Source organism: Sminthopsis crassicaudata, chromosome 5 (assembly GCF_048593235.1).
Source record: "Sminthopsis crassicaudata isolate SCR6 chromosome 5, ASM4859323v1, whole genome shotgun sequence".
Lineage (NCBI taxonomy): Eukaryota > Metazoa > Chordata > Mammalia > Dasyuromorphia > Dasyuridae > Sminthopsis > Sminthopsis crassicaudata.
The window spans coordinates 103119033-103134795 of NC_133621.1; the positions used below are offsets into that span (position 1 = coordinate 103119033).

At 32.9% G+C, this 15763-nt stretch overlaps 1 protein-coding gene across 1 annotated transcript in view; it reads right to left on the bottom strand.

Annotated features, from left to right (window-relative positions):
- UBN2 (ubinuclein 2) overlaps window positions 1-15763 on the bottom strand; it is a 106847-nt gene that overhangs the window by 18212 nt on the left and 72872 nt on the right. Inside the window, 4 exon segments of the mRNA XM_074267778.1 lie at window positions 2898-4511; window positions 11800-11842; window positions 14536-14586; window positions 15454-15597. Of these exon segments, the coding sequence (XP_074123879.1) occupies window positions 2898-4511; window positions 11800-11842; window positions 14536-14586; window positions 15454-15597 (1852 nt within the window).

The window sequence follows — 15763 nt, forward strand, 5'->3', positions numbered from 1 at the left end:
GAAAAAATACCACTTATAACTGGGACCAAGAAGGACTTTTCTAACTGATTTGCCTTTGATATTTTCCCATTGCATTTTATCTTATAAACAAATATAACAATCGTCTTATTCATTTCATCATGGCACTCCCTTCTTTACCACATAGAGAGTGGTTCTCTTAACAGCTTAGTTTATCAAATCCAAGCTCTTTATTCTTGCTTTCAAACACAGAAATAATGATGAAAAAAAACTTCTATGTTATCCCATAATCTTCTACATAGACTCTCAAAATGTAAATATTCAGTTTTTATTATGGTAGTACACTTAATGTGCATTCAATGATTTTTTTTTTAAGTGTCTTCTGTAGCTGTTTCATATTATCTCATTATTTAGATCAAATGCCTTCAAGAACAACTGAAGTTTATCATACTTTTTTGTATATCCCCCATAGTATCTACTAAGAAGAAAGTAAATAGCATCTTTGACAAGTGTTGACAAGACTATCAAGGCTCTATTTTATTGCCTCTATGAAGGAAAATAAGTGACAGAAATAAAGGAAATGATATAAAAGGAATAGAGTATTTGTATTAGGGTAGAAGGAGATGCTGGTCTATATGTTTTGCAGATACTTTTCCCCTTAAGATTTTAATAGCTTGTAAATTTTTTTTAACTGATTCTGGTATATTTTTCCACAAATGATTCCACTATATTAATTATGTATCTTCAAAACAAAAGTAATAGTCTCTGGTCACCCCTACCACATATCTAGTTTAGCATTCCTTAGTAATAATCTCGGTCAATTCAACTTTACCAGAACAGAAACTGGATAAAGATGTTCTTTTCTCACTTTTTAATACATGTATACCACATCCTATGCCATATACATCCACAGAGTCTTAAGTATTGGAAGTAATAGTAGAGGATAAACAGTATAACTCCCCTTCTAATGCAGAAATCCTACCTATAAGATACCTGTCAAGCAGTCATGTAGCTTGAATGAACATTTTATGAACAAGGCAATTTGATCTATTTTTGCAGATTAATAACTGTTCTTTTTACTAAGCTAGAATCTCTTTTGCTAAAATTTCTATTCATTTACATTAGTTCTACCCTCTAGAATAACATAAAACAAGATACTTAAATCAGCTTTGTGACCTATAGCTAGTCACTTGGTAAAATTCTACATTTACTTCTTGGGGTAAGTGAAGTCTTTGTATATCAAATTTCATCATATATTTTAAAAGCTGGCATTGTATAAACATAGTATAGTTATTTATGGATAGCCTTCCCCTGGGTAAATGACATGAAATACCAGCTACAATCTTGTTAAATATTTGCAGCTGTTAACATGGCCCAGTGGTATGAACAAGGAGAGAAGTGTCATGATTCATGTAGCTCAGGCCTTGTCAGTTAACTATTAAGTAATTTGGAAGTCAAAGGAGAAAACCTATTAGGAAAGAGCCAAAGGAGAGAATAACAGATCTGATGATTGAGTCAAAGGGAATTAGTCTTACAATTGGAAAAGAGGTAATTTGGTAGAATGATAAAGATGTAAAGAAATAATCTCAGGGAGGATAAATAAGTTAGTTTAAGTCATGAAGCAGGAGTCAGAGAAGATTTGGAATTAGGGAAAAGAAGTAGAATCTAAAATGGAATGAGAATCTACTTATGCCTGAAGATCTGTCAACCAAAACAACTGAGGTCAGATTTCATATTAATTTAAATTTGAATTCAGAAGATTAAGAGTCTTCTGCTTTCTGTAAAAGTCTTCCTTATTTTTCTTCTGTTTGTCCTTTGTTTTTGGTTTTATAGCAAAAAAATTTTTTTAAACTTCATTTATTTATGCATGACTTAGGGATAGTTGTACCATTGTGTCAAGAAAAAAAGAGTGGAGGATTAATATGCTCCTAATGTAAATAATGTTGACAATAGTAACCTGTCATTTCCACAACTAGAAAAGGATCAGGTAAAGGTGAGAGAAAGAAATGGAGTCTTGGGAAAACAAGTATCAACTGTATATATTGGTATTTCCTCCCTGTTTCTTGATTGCAAGTGCCATCACCCTTCCAAAGAAGGAAGTGGATTGGAAGGGAGAGAAAGATTATAGCTACTAGAGGGGAAGCGAGAGACTATTATAATAATAAGAGGCTGTATAATTATTGACTATTTTTTTCACTTTAAGTGTTTGCTGCACTGTAACATAGAAGGTCAATATAGCATCATGACTCCAAGCTTCATAATTTACTTACCAGTACTATTTCTAAGTGGCTCCAGATTATTCCAAAATGAACCAAATCTAGAATATATGTCGGTGAAATGACGTTTCTTACTTTGAAAACTAAGGCTGAGGGGATAGGGGTAAAGTGTGGCAAAAATACAACCTGAACTTGAATGGCACCTAAAAAGTATAAACAAATAACTATCCTGTTATATCCATGAGTTTGGTAAGTTAAAATTTCTATTCTAGATCTACTCACTTAGCCTTCTGAGAGTTTCAAATTAAAAGTGTATTTTAAATATATTTAATGTTGATTTTGCTTTAAAATTCCATTACTGGAAGCTTAATTTTCTTTCAAAATCACCTGAAGAAAAACTTTCTAATGAGAAAAAAAATTCTATAAATCTTACTTTTGTTTTTGAAATACCTGGAAAACCATGAGGAAAACATAGATATCAGTTTTTTAAAGTTACTAAAATATTTTAGTTTCTTTTCTCCTGACTTCTATCTGGCAATTGGATAAGCCCAATACATTTGAAGAATGGAATTTAAAATATCTCATTAATGAAAAGTTTGCCATAAATTTATTCTATAGATTCAACATAAATGGATTCATTCATAGTATGTTATCCAAAGAACTTAGGAAAAAGAAAGATAACAATCTTTTACATCATCAGACAAATATAGATTAAGTACTTACCTGCACACTGGCTGTTACAACTGAAGACCCTGAGGCAGTGGATGGTCTATGTGGAGCAGACAACTGTTTAGTAGCACCCTGTGTTCCACTTCCGGTCCCCCCAGACAGACTAGTCCTATTAGCTCCGCTTGAATTTAGATTGCCACCTCTGCTGGAAGGTACATTCATTACAATTCCACTCAAGCTATTTTTTCCAACAGTTCCAGTGGATGCTGTGTTAGCTAACTTTGAAGAGGCCTGAAGATTTTTTGCAGACTGAAGGCCTGAAGTGCGACTAGAGGGCAGTAAATTCAAGGTAGGAGATTGTCTGCTGATATTTACTCCACTGGGCTGTTTATGGATTGGATTGTTACTTGTAGAGTGGCTACTCTGGGCTACTAGTGCACTTGAATTGGAAGAACTGGGGGATACAGCAGGTTTGGAAGTTGGACTGGATTTAGATATAAGAAGTTTTGTTGACATAGAAGGTTTAGTTGATATAGGGGGCTTAGAGGAGGCAGAGGGCTTGGGGGAAGCAGAGGGTTTGGGGGAGGCAGAGGGTTTGGGGGAGGCAGAGGGTTTAGGGGATGTTACAGGCTTAGGAGATGCAGCGGGTTTAGGGGATGCAGCAGGTTTAGGGGATGCAGCCATAGAAAAAGGAGACTTGAAACCCTGGGTGGAAACTTGTGACACCATGGCCTTGGCTAAATAATTACTAGAGGTAGAGGTGCTAGGTGCTGTCCGAGAGACCAACGGATGGGACCCTTGAGAGCCACTTCCAGAGGAAGGGTTAGACAAAGGAAGGCGGTATACAAGTGGTTTATCTGAAGTCTTGATGAGTGGGGAGGAACAAGAAAGTTGGGGGTTACTACTTAATTTCACCACTGGGTTAGTCTGTGATTTACTAATGGTGGCTTGTAATGGGGACACATAGTTTTGTTGGACAGCTGAATGCTGGTGCACCTTTGTCACTTGTGTTACTGAGGAAGATTCTTGGGCCTCTGAAGATGTCACCAAAACATGAGAGGAGGCAGCAGCTTGGGCTTGGGAAGAGGAAGAAGAGGCATGGGCCTGTGAAGAGGAAGATGCTTGGATTTGGCTTGAACGTTGGAGTCCTTGCTGAAGAAGCCTGGCTGGCAAAGGTTCTAAAGAAACTTTAGGGTTCTGAATTGAGGAACCAGCAATAAGGCCTGAAGAGATGCCAGTATGAGCTAAGTCATGGGGTTTCTTTGGTACTGGTCCGGTGTGGCCAGCAATAAGACTTGATGAATGTGCAGTCTGAGCTGACTCTATTTTTTTTGGAGTAGCCAATGGCAGCTTACTCATGATACTTGCTAATTTTTCTTCCCGAAGTCCTGGTCGAGGTCTTGTAGTTGGTACGCCCACTCCAGAGCCAACTGGAGGGCCCTTAGTCCCATTATTGATAACAGCTAATGCCTCAGAAACAGAATCCAGTGAAGGTGGATGAAAAGAAAGGTCTTCATCTAGTGAATCATCAAGGCAAATAGTTTCCTGGGCAGGTGTACTGCTAGAGCTGGCTGGAGCAACAGCAGAAGTAAGAGAGCTCACCGATGGACCACCAACTGAAGATAATAAAGACGCAGGTATTTTCTGGTCCTTTTTTGGACTGCAGTCCTTGGGTAAAAGCCAAAAAAAAAAAAAGTTACACTGTGAAAATTTCTAAGAAACTAGAGTTCCCTCCCAACTGATTTTCAGTTTTTTTTCCAAAGAAATTTTCGTTAGAGCTATGAAGAGGAGCTAGAAGACTTAGTATTCTGACTGTGCTTCAGTCAGTACCTCTAGACCACTCTAGTTCTAATGAACAATACATGGCTAATGGTCTTTGCCTTAATCAAGAAGACTACTTGAAAAGGCAAAGACAAGACTCCCTCTACAATCGTAGGATCAAAAGTCACATTTCAGGGTGGACTCATCTACCTATTCCAATTCCTGAGAAACTATTCCATTATTATTCTTCTGTTCTCTTATGCTTAGCTTGAATATGGCCTATACCTGGATTATGCTTCTGGCTAAAGTCCCCTTTGCAGCCTGGATCTTGGAACAGAACAATAAAACCAGGTTTACTTTTTGTCCTATGCATTTAGGGCTAATTCCTCTTCTCTGACCACATTCTGGGTTTACAGTCCACAACCTTTCCCTATCTTTCAGTACCTACCTATACTAAATGACCCTTTGATTTTCATTTTTCATTTGTGATACAATATTCCAAACAAAGATGAGTTCCAGTTCTTGACATTTTATTGCTACCACATATTTATTTGCTACCACATATAACCTGGAGATGACAAAGATGTTGATGCCTCAGTGCCATTAAATAGTTGTAAAATAAATCATTTTCCTATTTACATTGTGAACCTTATTCATGGGTTAAGAGAGAAGAGGATAGTAGTGAGAAGATACTGGAACTTGATATTCTTCAAAGTACAAAGTCTATTTTAAGAAACAATTCACATTTTAGAAAACTATAAGGGAAGGAGAACCCTGAGAGCTCATAGGGGAAAAGGAAAAAACAAAAACAAAACAAAAACAGAAATCTATATATATTAAAAGCATTTAAAAATTCTATTCAATAAATATTACATGTACTGAAAGGAGGACATTTCCCCCAAGTTTTGTAGAACTTTAATCTAGGAGCAGGGTTTTGCAAACATTTCTGCAGTGTCTTATGGGACATCTGTTATCTTGATGATAATAAATTCTTAGGTTTCAAACTAAAAAAAGAAGTTTAGGGATAGCCTTAAGATAGAGGTAGCAAACTCATTCCTGGCAATAAGATTAAACTGTAATTGGGAAATATTTAGCAAAATAAATAAAAATAATAAAACATAATGCTAATTTGTACTTTTCAAAGTCAATATACCACTCAGGAAATCTACTTGAGTTTGAAAGCACTGACCAAAGGAATAATCTAGGGAAACGTGGAGAAATTTAAAACCCCATAGAAGAGGAAGTTAAGATCTAGAGAAATTAAATAGAGGAGGCAGCAGAAAGAATGGAGATGTAGTCTTCTCAAATTGTTAAAATTAGTCTAATAATGTATTTTAATACCCAAATTTCTAACTTCTATGACAATACTAAAATTTTTCTCTTTGAAGAAGAATTCACACACTGCATTACATAATACTAAGCTAAAGGGACATCAGTTTATTTTGACATGCTACACAAGTCAATATACGTTGAAGAAAGATAATCCACCATCAAAAATACTTTTGGGGAATGAAAACAAATTAAAGATTGAACAAAGTTTGGAATAAAAGATTCTACATTAAGAAATAATATTTATCCTAGAAGGACTTTAAGGAAATCTAACACAAGTAAAGAATACCATTATAAGCAAAATAAATATGAATATATGATTTCACTACAAAGAATTCAATTCAATTCAATAACAAGCATGATAACCAACTATTATATGAGACTATTGCTAGGCTATAAGGATAGAAAAATGGAAAATAACACAATTTCTGCCCTCAAGAAGTTTAGAATCCAGAAAGAAAAAGAGATGCTTCACAATTAAGTATGATAAAAGATAGAATATGATATAGAGAGTTCCAGAGTTGTATAAGAAAATGTGAGAGGGAAGAGATCACTTTCAGCTAGCATAATTCAAAATACTTCATGGTAGCATTTATGCTGGACCTTAAAGAAAAGTAAGGACTTTAAACAAGCTATGGAGATGGGATATTCTAAGCATGGAAAATTCTTTATGTCAATAGTTCTCAAACTCAAGGACTCCTATACAGTCTTAAAATTTTATTGAGAGCCTCCCAAAGAGTTTTTATGTGGGTTATCTTTACTAATACTTGGTGTATTAGAAATGAAATATTTTGACATTATAAAATAGTTTCAATCTCAAAAATGCCTTGAAAGAATCTCAGGGACCTCCAAAGGTTTCCTGAACCACATTTTAAAAACTACTACTCTGTGAGAATATAGGCAGACAAATGATTAGCAAGAAATGAAGAATAGAAGAAAAATAAGAAATTTATGTGAAAATACTATGTCACTGAATAATCCCAGGGCTTATAGATAAAGTTTCAAAAATGTTATATATCATATTCCAGGAATAGACTATGATTTAAAGCTGAGAAAAGTGAAGATAATAAAAATGATACTGGATGCTGAGGTAGAAAAATGTGGCAATGATAAAAATGATGTGAAGGAGTGGAAAATGAATAGTAGTAAAAAAAAGGAGAATGGACTAACTTCAGGAAAAATATTAGATAAATATATCCTCGTACATTAATCACTCAAATGAAACCAAAATCATTAATTTGAGAATTCTTTCCCATGATATCTAAAACATAGTCCATTTAAAGCCACCTATTCCATACTACCCACATTCATGTTCTCTCAAAAGTTCAATGCAAGGGTTGTTCCCCAAACATGCTCTGTAGACCTTCCTCAATTTCATTTGACATCACAAGCACCAGTAAACAATCAGACTAGCTACCTATTATCTCTTGTTCTTGCCACAAAAGCAACACAACTTTTCTTTCTGCCATATAATTTTCTGATATCCTTTATTCTAAGTTCTTTTCATTGATTATATGTTGCAACCACCTTCAATCTACCACAAGCCTTTTCATTGCCCTCTTTTGTTTTTAAGAATTAGTGATGTTCCACATTTCTGCCATATAACATCACCAATAAAATGGCTATCCTAAAAGAATGGGCCTAGGAAGGTTAAAGTCAAAACTGTGATGCAATTTCCCAAAGGTAATCCAGTAGTTGTTCCTTTTCAATTGTCAGCCGAGTCCACTATCCATCTGTACTATCTGTACCAGGTATAAACATTGTTGGCCAAGTTCTAGATGTAAATTGAAAACTGAGCAAAAGCAATTTGTCATATATTTGGTCTTTTCTGAATAACTGGACAGGCCAAACTCCTTAAAGTAATCACCAATCTTTTCTAGGAGGCTCTGAAATGTTCTGGAACTTGATGCAATCAGCACAATGTTTTTCTCAAATAACTGAATTTGGAGGAGCTCATCATCCACAGGGAAGTCTCAAACTAGACTCTGTGCTAGACTTTCTCTTTCAGAGTAGCAAATATTCTTGGCAAGCTTGCATGTCTCTGCTGGATGTTTATTACAAGATGATTACTGAATAAATTTATATTTCTTGTTAACATCTTCTTAGGGGCCTAAATGATCTTTATAGATGGATAGAAAATACTCTGCTATATTCTACTTGAGTTTAATATTTGTTTTGGGTTTTTGTAATCAATATAAATACAATATCTTATATCTTTATATTTTTCAATAAAATGTATCAATAAGTTAGTCTGCTGTTAAATATTGCTTGCAAGAACTTGATTGCTTTTTTACTAATGTCCTATTGAATATGTTCTCAATTTCTATGTATATGACCCTTAAAGATTTTATAAAGATATAAGAGGAGGGTAGTCACACAGGTCAGTAGTAATTTATGTTCTCTGGGTCACCTTTTTGGGCATATTAAGATTTATGATTTTTTTCCATATTTTGATATCTTCCTCTCCCTTTAAGCCTGGCATTTCATTTCTTCAATGCTCTTATATCTGTATCACTTCCTCTTGTCTTTGTTTTCTTTAATATCATTTCTATCTCTTCTGTAAGCACCTTAGAAACTTGTGAGGTTATTGACCAAATATGTAGTAGTTTATCTATCCTTAATGAAAAAAAGGTTTGTTGAAATGACTTTTTCCAAATTTTTTCCACTTATATTTGTTATATTCTTTCCATCCTGGGATGTCCTTGGGATGACTTTGCATAGTTGGATATCTTACCAAACTTGCTTTACATCGGCTCTGCCTTCTATTGTTTCACTGTGCTTTATAAGACAATAGAATTTATAACCATTCATAATTCATTTTAAGATTTTACAAATGATCTTATAATTTAAGCTGATGCTTTCTTTGACAGCCATCTCTCTCTATTTGGCAAGTAAGTTACAAGTCTGTTTACTAAAGGGCTACTCATGGACTTTTTCAATATTCCTATTTGCAATTAATTTATAATGGCTAAATTTCTTAAATAAATTATTGTAACTATGATCAATGTAATTTTTATTGACCATTCTCAATTAACCTTTTAAACAGTTCACTTAAACAAAGTCTTCTTTATGCCATGTATTTTTAAAATAAATTTTTATTACTCTTAATTTTTTAGTATCATGTGATATCCTCATTATGATTCCTTTACTATATTTCTAATATTTGGTCTGATGAATCATATCTATATTACAGTAATGTATGGGAAGAAGGATGTGTGCATAACCTTTTGTAAGGATGCAATCTTAAAATTTAGCAATCGTAATTTTATATTAAATCTGACTAAGGGAGAGAGAGTCAAGGAAGGAATAGAGCAGAGAAATGAACCAGAAATATAGGAAAAGACAAAGACATCTCAAAAACAATCTAGAGCACATAAGGCTGGGACATAAAAGATGACTTAACACGAAAAAGTGTGAAAGGTAACAAATGAATATAGGGAACAGGCATGAAAAAATTCTGACACACATACATAGAGAGAAAATCATAAAACAACAATCCCATTTTTTTGTCATTTGACTCAGCTTCACCAGGTTTTTAAAAACATGTTATACTTTTCCAACCACAGGAAGGCATGAGGATAACAACTATCAATGCTTGTTTTAAACAGTAAATGAGAAAGGTCCTCAATTCTTTTTTGAGGGAAAATAAGATAGTTGTGTTGCTGCAATATCACTTAGAAGGATTTAGATCACAATTAACACTAATTAACATTAACTTCAGAAATTAATTAGAATAACTTTTTCCTACATGAAACATATAATAAAAGGCATTGAAACATACTAAAAACCTATATAATACAATTAAAATAAATGAAAATTCTATTAATTATAGCCAAAAAATTAAACATTATGAGTGAAACAGATGTAGGAAGAAGCTCAGGACTAAGGACATATTCTTTAAATGGAAGTGGCCAATTCCATAAGGAAAGGGGAGAAAAAAGGAAGAAAATTCAGAGCTGAAAATAAAACAAAATTGCATTTTCCATTCTGAATTTTTGCTATTCTTTCTCCCTCTCCCCTTACTGACTGACAAGGCAAAAAAGAAAAATTCATTATAAAGATGTTAGTATTCTAAGTACATTATAGAAAAGGTAGGAGGAAACAAAAAAGGTGAAAATGAAAAATTAAAGGTATCGTTAAGCTATAAAGGGCAGAACTTAGATATAAAGTCAAGAATGAGAAACAAACGCATGAAGTTAAAATTCTGTTCAAATGCAAGGGCAAAAATCCATGCTTCTTATATTATCAAACCCCAAAATGTCTCAATTGTCACAATGAGAATCCTTAAGATTCTTCTTTGTTTTCAAAGAAATATTTAATTCTCAATATTCCTCCCCATGACAATATATGTCCTCAAACTCATACATTTCAACAGACACATTAATGTTCTCTTAAAAACTCTCTCCCAGTTCATTAACTTTCTCATAAATCAAAACCTACTTCTTTACTCCAGCCACTTACAGGTGTGATGGTCATCTGTCAGATCTCACTGTCATCCTTAAGTGAGTCCCTTTTATAAGTTTGAATTCTCAAATTGTTTGGATTATAACCTATTATTCCCATTTTCCCCAGTGCTTCATTACTTATCAACTTGTAAACTCTTATCATAATCTCCAGTCTCTACAGTCCTTGCCCAATCCAGCACTCCCTTCATTTTGCTCTCTTTTCTTCACAAACTTGAGCTTGTGATCAGCCATTTCCACTAGGGAAAATATCCCATTTTTGCCTTTTTTTGTAACTTCAATGTTTTAGTACAATGACAGACATTTATTAAGTGCTTACTAAATATATGCTGACTAGCTATTTACCACCACTGAAAACTCTCGCCCCCTTCAGCCCAATGCTATTCAAATTCTGTCCAAAACCAATTCTGGGTTACTCTCATTTTCTATACAATTACCAGAATCAGGCTATAAAAAGTCACAGAATCATGAAAAACAGATGCCACCAATCTTGTCTGAATTCTCACTGCTGTAATTTTCTTATTTTTTCCTTATTATATTTGAAGGGGGGAAAAAAGGGCATAGAACTTAAAAAATGAGACTATGAGAACTTCCTCCATAAAAGCCAGTGACAGAAATGGCTTTATAAAAACTATGCAGATTATATTAATCCAAAATGTGTAGGATTCTGAGTTAGCAAAAGAGGTAAGAAGGCTCCAAAGCTACTTTATCTTTATAAGGTGCATTGTAGAGAAAATTTCCTACATAATGCTCTTTTTGATATCCTACCCTAAATTTCCCCAATGTTAGTATCCCCAAATAACTGTATTTATTTGTCTAAATATTATATTCTCTCCCTTTATCACTGAACAATATAATGCAAACTTAAGGCCATTTTTGTCTCTTTACCTCCAATAACTAGAATAATATCTTAATGGGTATTGTTGAACTGCATTGAATCTACAAATGATATTTTCCTGTCTATTCTATAACAGTGTATTTGTTTCAGGACAATTGCCATACTATGCCCAAAAGGAAGAAGTAATATTGCCTTTTGCTCCTGTTATATGTACTATATTTCTTTTGTCATGATCCACATTAATATAGATAGGAAAGACATTTTATTTAACAACTATGACCTCTATCCCCAACTATACCCAAATATTTATTTAATTTATTATTGCTTTAATGCATACTGCTGGCTATATTCTAACAAATATTTATACCACTATAATTAGCTTTTATTATTGAACCTTTAAAACTTGATAGCTCTTTGAATTTTTAATATAAAGATTTTACAATGTTAAAAAGTTTGAAAATATCTTAATTACAATGTCTATTATATACTAAAATATCATTTTGAGCTATAGAAGAATTTTCTAAATTCATAATTTACACTTAAAAGACCTGCTTTTAATACTTACCTTCACTTTGGGTTTAGGTGCCAGAATTACCTTTTTCTTTGCCCTAATTCAAGAAAGAAAGTCAAATGTGAGACTAAGACTAAAACTACTTGAATAATATAGTGTTTATATCAACTTTCTGACACTTATCACACAAGGTCTCGTAAAATACAAAGTATCTCTCTCACACACACAGTTCCTATGGAATAAAGAAACCTTGTTTTAATCCATCTCCAAATTTTCTATAATAATTACAACAGTATCTTGTATAGTGCATTTATAAAAAAGTATTTGTGCAATGACTATATTTTCAGTAAATTTTTACTAGAGAGATCAACCTGAATTATAAAGAAAATGAATTAAAGAACAAATTTTTAAAATTATGCCTCTATTATACAATATAGAGAAAATAAGGACTTCAGATACAGATTCTAGTTTCAACTGTATCACCCTAAGCAAGGCTCTAGCCTCTTTGGATCTGTTTTCTCATTAATAAAGAGAAAGGGTTGAAACAGTCTTTCTAAAGTACCTTTCCTGCCTCTCACTACTATTATTCTGAAGCTATGAAATACATATAGCTCAAATTTAAAGACTAGAGCATTTATTACTAAGTATTTAAAGTAATCAAATATTTTTTCTATAATCTCATTTACCTTATTGAATGAATAGTCTTTCTTTATAAACAACACTAAGGTGTATTATTTTTCTGGCCAAACTGCTTTAATAGATTCTGAATTAAAGATTTTTTTTAAGGAAAAAAAAATAGTAAAAAAGAAAAATAGGTAAGGCTATAAAAAATAAAATCTTATCTTTTTAGTATTAAATATAAAAAATAAATTAAAAGAATATAAAAAGATAAGTACATTTAAAAATAAACATTAGTTAGCCTCTGTAAACTGTCTCCTGTCCATAAGCCTGTTTCAGAAATGGTAGCACAATCTAGATTCTGCATGTAAACAGGTGCAGAGAATGCTGAAATATGACAAAGTTGGAATATAATTTCTTTATGTACCAACTAAACCTATTCTCAAGGCACAAGAAGATATTATTTCTTCTATTCCTTAAAAATAGACATACAATAAATATTTTAAGAAAAACAGGATCTGTAGTTTGCCTTCTATTTTTAAGTGAATGACAACTATGGAAAAGTTGAGAGCTATAGCAATAAAGAAATAATATTGGCTTTGAAAAAGAAAAAATAAAGGTAAAAGGAACACAAGACAAAAAAAGTCTCCAATTTACATGTAAATAAAATCTACTGCTCCTTCTAAAACAAGGTCAACCTACTCATTCCTCCAGCCCATAAATACTTCCTTGAAAACCCTTTAATTTTTCTATCACTACCATTAAAATGCTTTGTGAAGAAAATTCAGAATTCTTCAGACAATATGTAAGTTCCGAGGTAGAAGAAAGAAAGGTAAAAAACAAGAACTTTAGAGAGCTGATTTGGGAGCAGACTACAAGGAGGGACTGGTTTATCTATATGGTTGTTTCCCCTGCCTAAAATTCTCTTCTTGCATTTTTCTTGAAGTTTTTCGCTTGGTTACACTAAAACCCGACCAATTATAAATTTGAGTTAATCAGTATCTTCTCATAAAAAGACAACTATATATTTTTTAATATTAAAGAGTTAACAATAGTCTGAATAACAAGACTGCTACAATAAATTGATCTACTAGGGAATATTGATTAATTACCCTAAGAAAATGAGATTTTAACTATCAAGATGGAAAATTGCTAATTTTTGTAGTATTTTGAAGAATGGGGCAGGCATGGGTCAGAAAGCTGTTTGGAAGTTAGGACAACATAGAGAAACTGGGAGAATAGATACTAGGAGAGAGCCTGGAGGTACAGAAAATGAAGCAGAAAGATATATAAACAAATCCTGCCTATTTAAAAGATTTTGCATAGTAACCTCAGGTTAAGAAAAGATAAAACTGTTTTTGTTTGTTTGTTTGGTTGTTTTGGGGTTTGTGGGGTTTTTTTTAAAGGACCCAGGAATCAGGCCAGTAATACTATTAAAAACACACTGTTTGGGGCAGGTAGATGGGACAGTGGATACAGCACCAGCCCTGAAGTCAGGAGGACCTGAGTTCAAATCTGGCCTCAGACACTTAATACTTACTAGCTGTGTGACCCTGGGCAAGTCACTTAACCCCAATTGCCTCACTAAAAAAAAAAAAAAATTAATAAATAAAACCCTTCACATGACTTGAAATTTATATACAGTATTTTATAATTTACAAAGTGTTTCCACATTAAAACAATATCAAATTACTAATAGCACTCTTTATAGATTTTAATTAAAACAAAGAAATCAGATATTAAGTAACTTAAGCATTTAAGGGCACAAAAGCTAAGATTAGAATAAGTTTTCTGATCCCTAGCAAAATGTGCTTTCCAATATACCACATAGCATCTAAATATTGTCTTTAGCTACTTGTCCAGACTGGGGAAAAAGGAGACACAGCTAATTTCATTTCTTAGAGTGACATTTTTAGGGGAATCTGTATTCTACATATTAGCAACCTACTTATAGATAAACTTTGGTAATGCAATTTTTGTATGCTGAATACAGCTTATATACTTAACAAATTCAGTTCATCATCTCATAAAATTCCTTATTATTGGTTAAAATGGGTTGAATATTATTAATTTTCCAGAAATTTTGAGACTAATATAGCATGATAACTGTCAGGTAAGGTGAAATGAAAGCAAATGAGATTTAAAAACAACAATAATACTGTTTTTACTCACGGAGCAGAAGTGAGATGATTGTGAACACTTCGGCTTTCCTTAAAGAGCATTCTAGAAACAAAAAAGGCAGACAGATAACATTACCACTAGATTTCCAATCAATTATTGCTTACCATCATTTAGCACTTAAATTAGCAGTCAATTTAATCACTGAGTTGGGAAAAAAAAATCTCAGTTATGGATAATCACATGTTGGATAGACATTCTTACCAAAATAGCTGGAATAGGAGACTTTGGTTCTAATTATCTCACTGACATTTAAAGAATCAGCATATCTAACTATGGGATAATTGATCTATTTTTTTTCTATGAACTACAGCTATATTGTAAAGCATTTTGAAGACACAAAAACTGGATGACCTCTCAATTTGCTGAGGCAGGTCTCATTCAAATATTTAGAAGCTATTTCCCTGAATCTTTGAGAAAATCCTTTTGAAAAATCTTTTTTCAGTGAAAAATTCTAGTTATCTACCTCCTATAGAATCTGATGTTCTTTTTTCCTATAAAATCTAAATACAGATTGTTTTTTACTTCACTGTAGCCACTCATAAATAATCCTTCTATTTTTTGCTATTACTGAATTTCTATCATAATACCATTCCTCCCCACCAAAAATTTATATTGTTCCTCTGTTCTTCACCTTCCTACACTTCTAACAAAATAAAAACACACCAAAAAAGTGTCGGGTAAAAAAAAAAAAAAAAAATCAACTTTTTGTATTTCCATATTTTTTATATCTATATCTATTTTCTCTCTCTAAGGACAGAAATTTTATAAGATAGGAGGCCTAAGTGTTTCTATCCGGCTGTGTATAGTGCCCAGCACATAGTAGGCTCTTAGTAAAATGTTTTTTAAAAAAATTTTTTAAGTGACATAAGGAACAAGATGATACACAGCTTAGGATGCTAAACGTCTTACCTAGCCTGCATCCAGCCCTTAGGCCACAATGGTTTCACTTCTGTCTCCATAAAGGTCTTAAGATAATCCTCAGCAGATTGGCTTTTATTTGTCTCTAGCTCATAGCATCCCAACTTAATCTTGACAAGGTTACATAACAAAGCCCTAAACAGGAAAAAAAATCTGACTATAAAAATTGTAGACAATTATTTAAAGAGTTCAAGAAATGAAAATAGGGTAAGAGATACTATTATTTATAAACTATCTGGTGATGCATTTACTCTACTTCTAAAATACTTTGTTTAGATCACAGTGTTCACAACTAATGCAA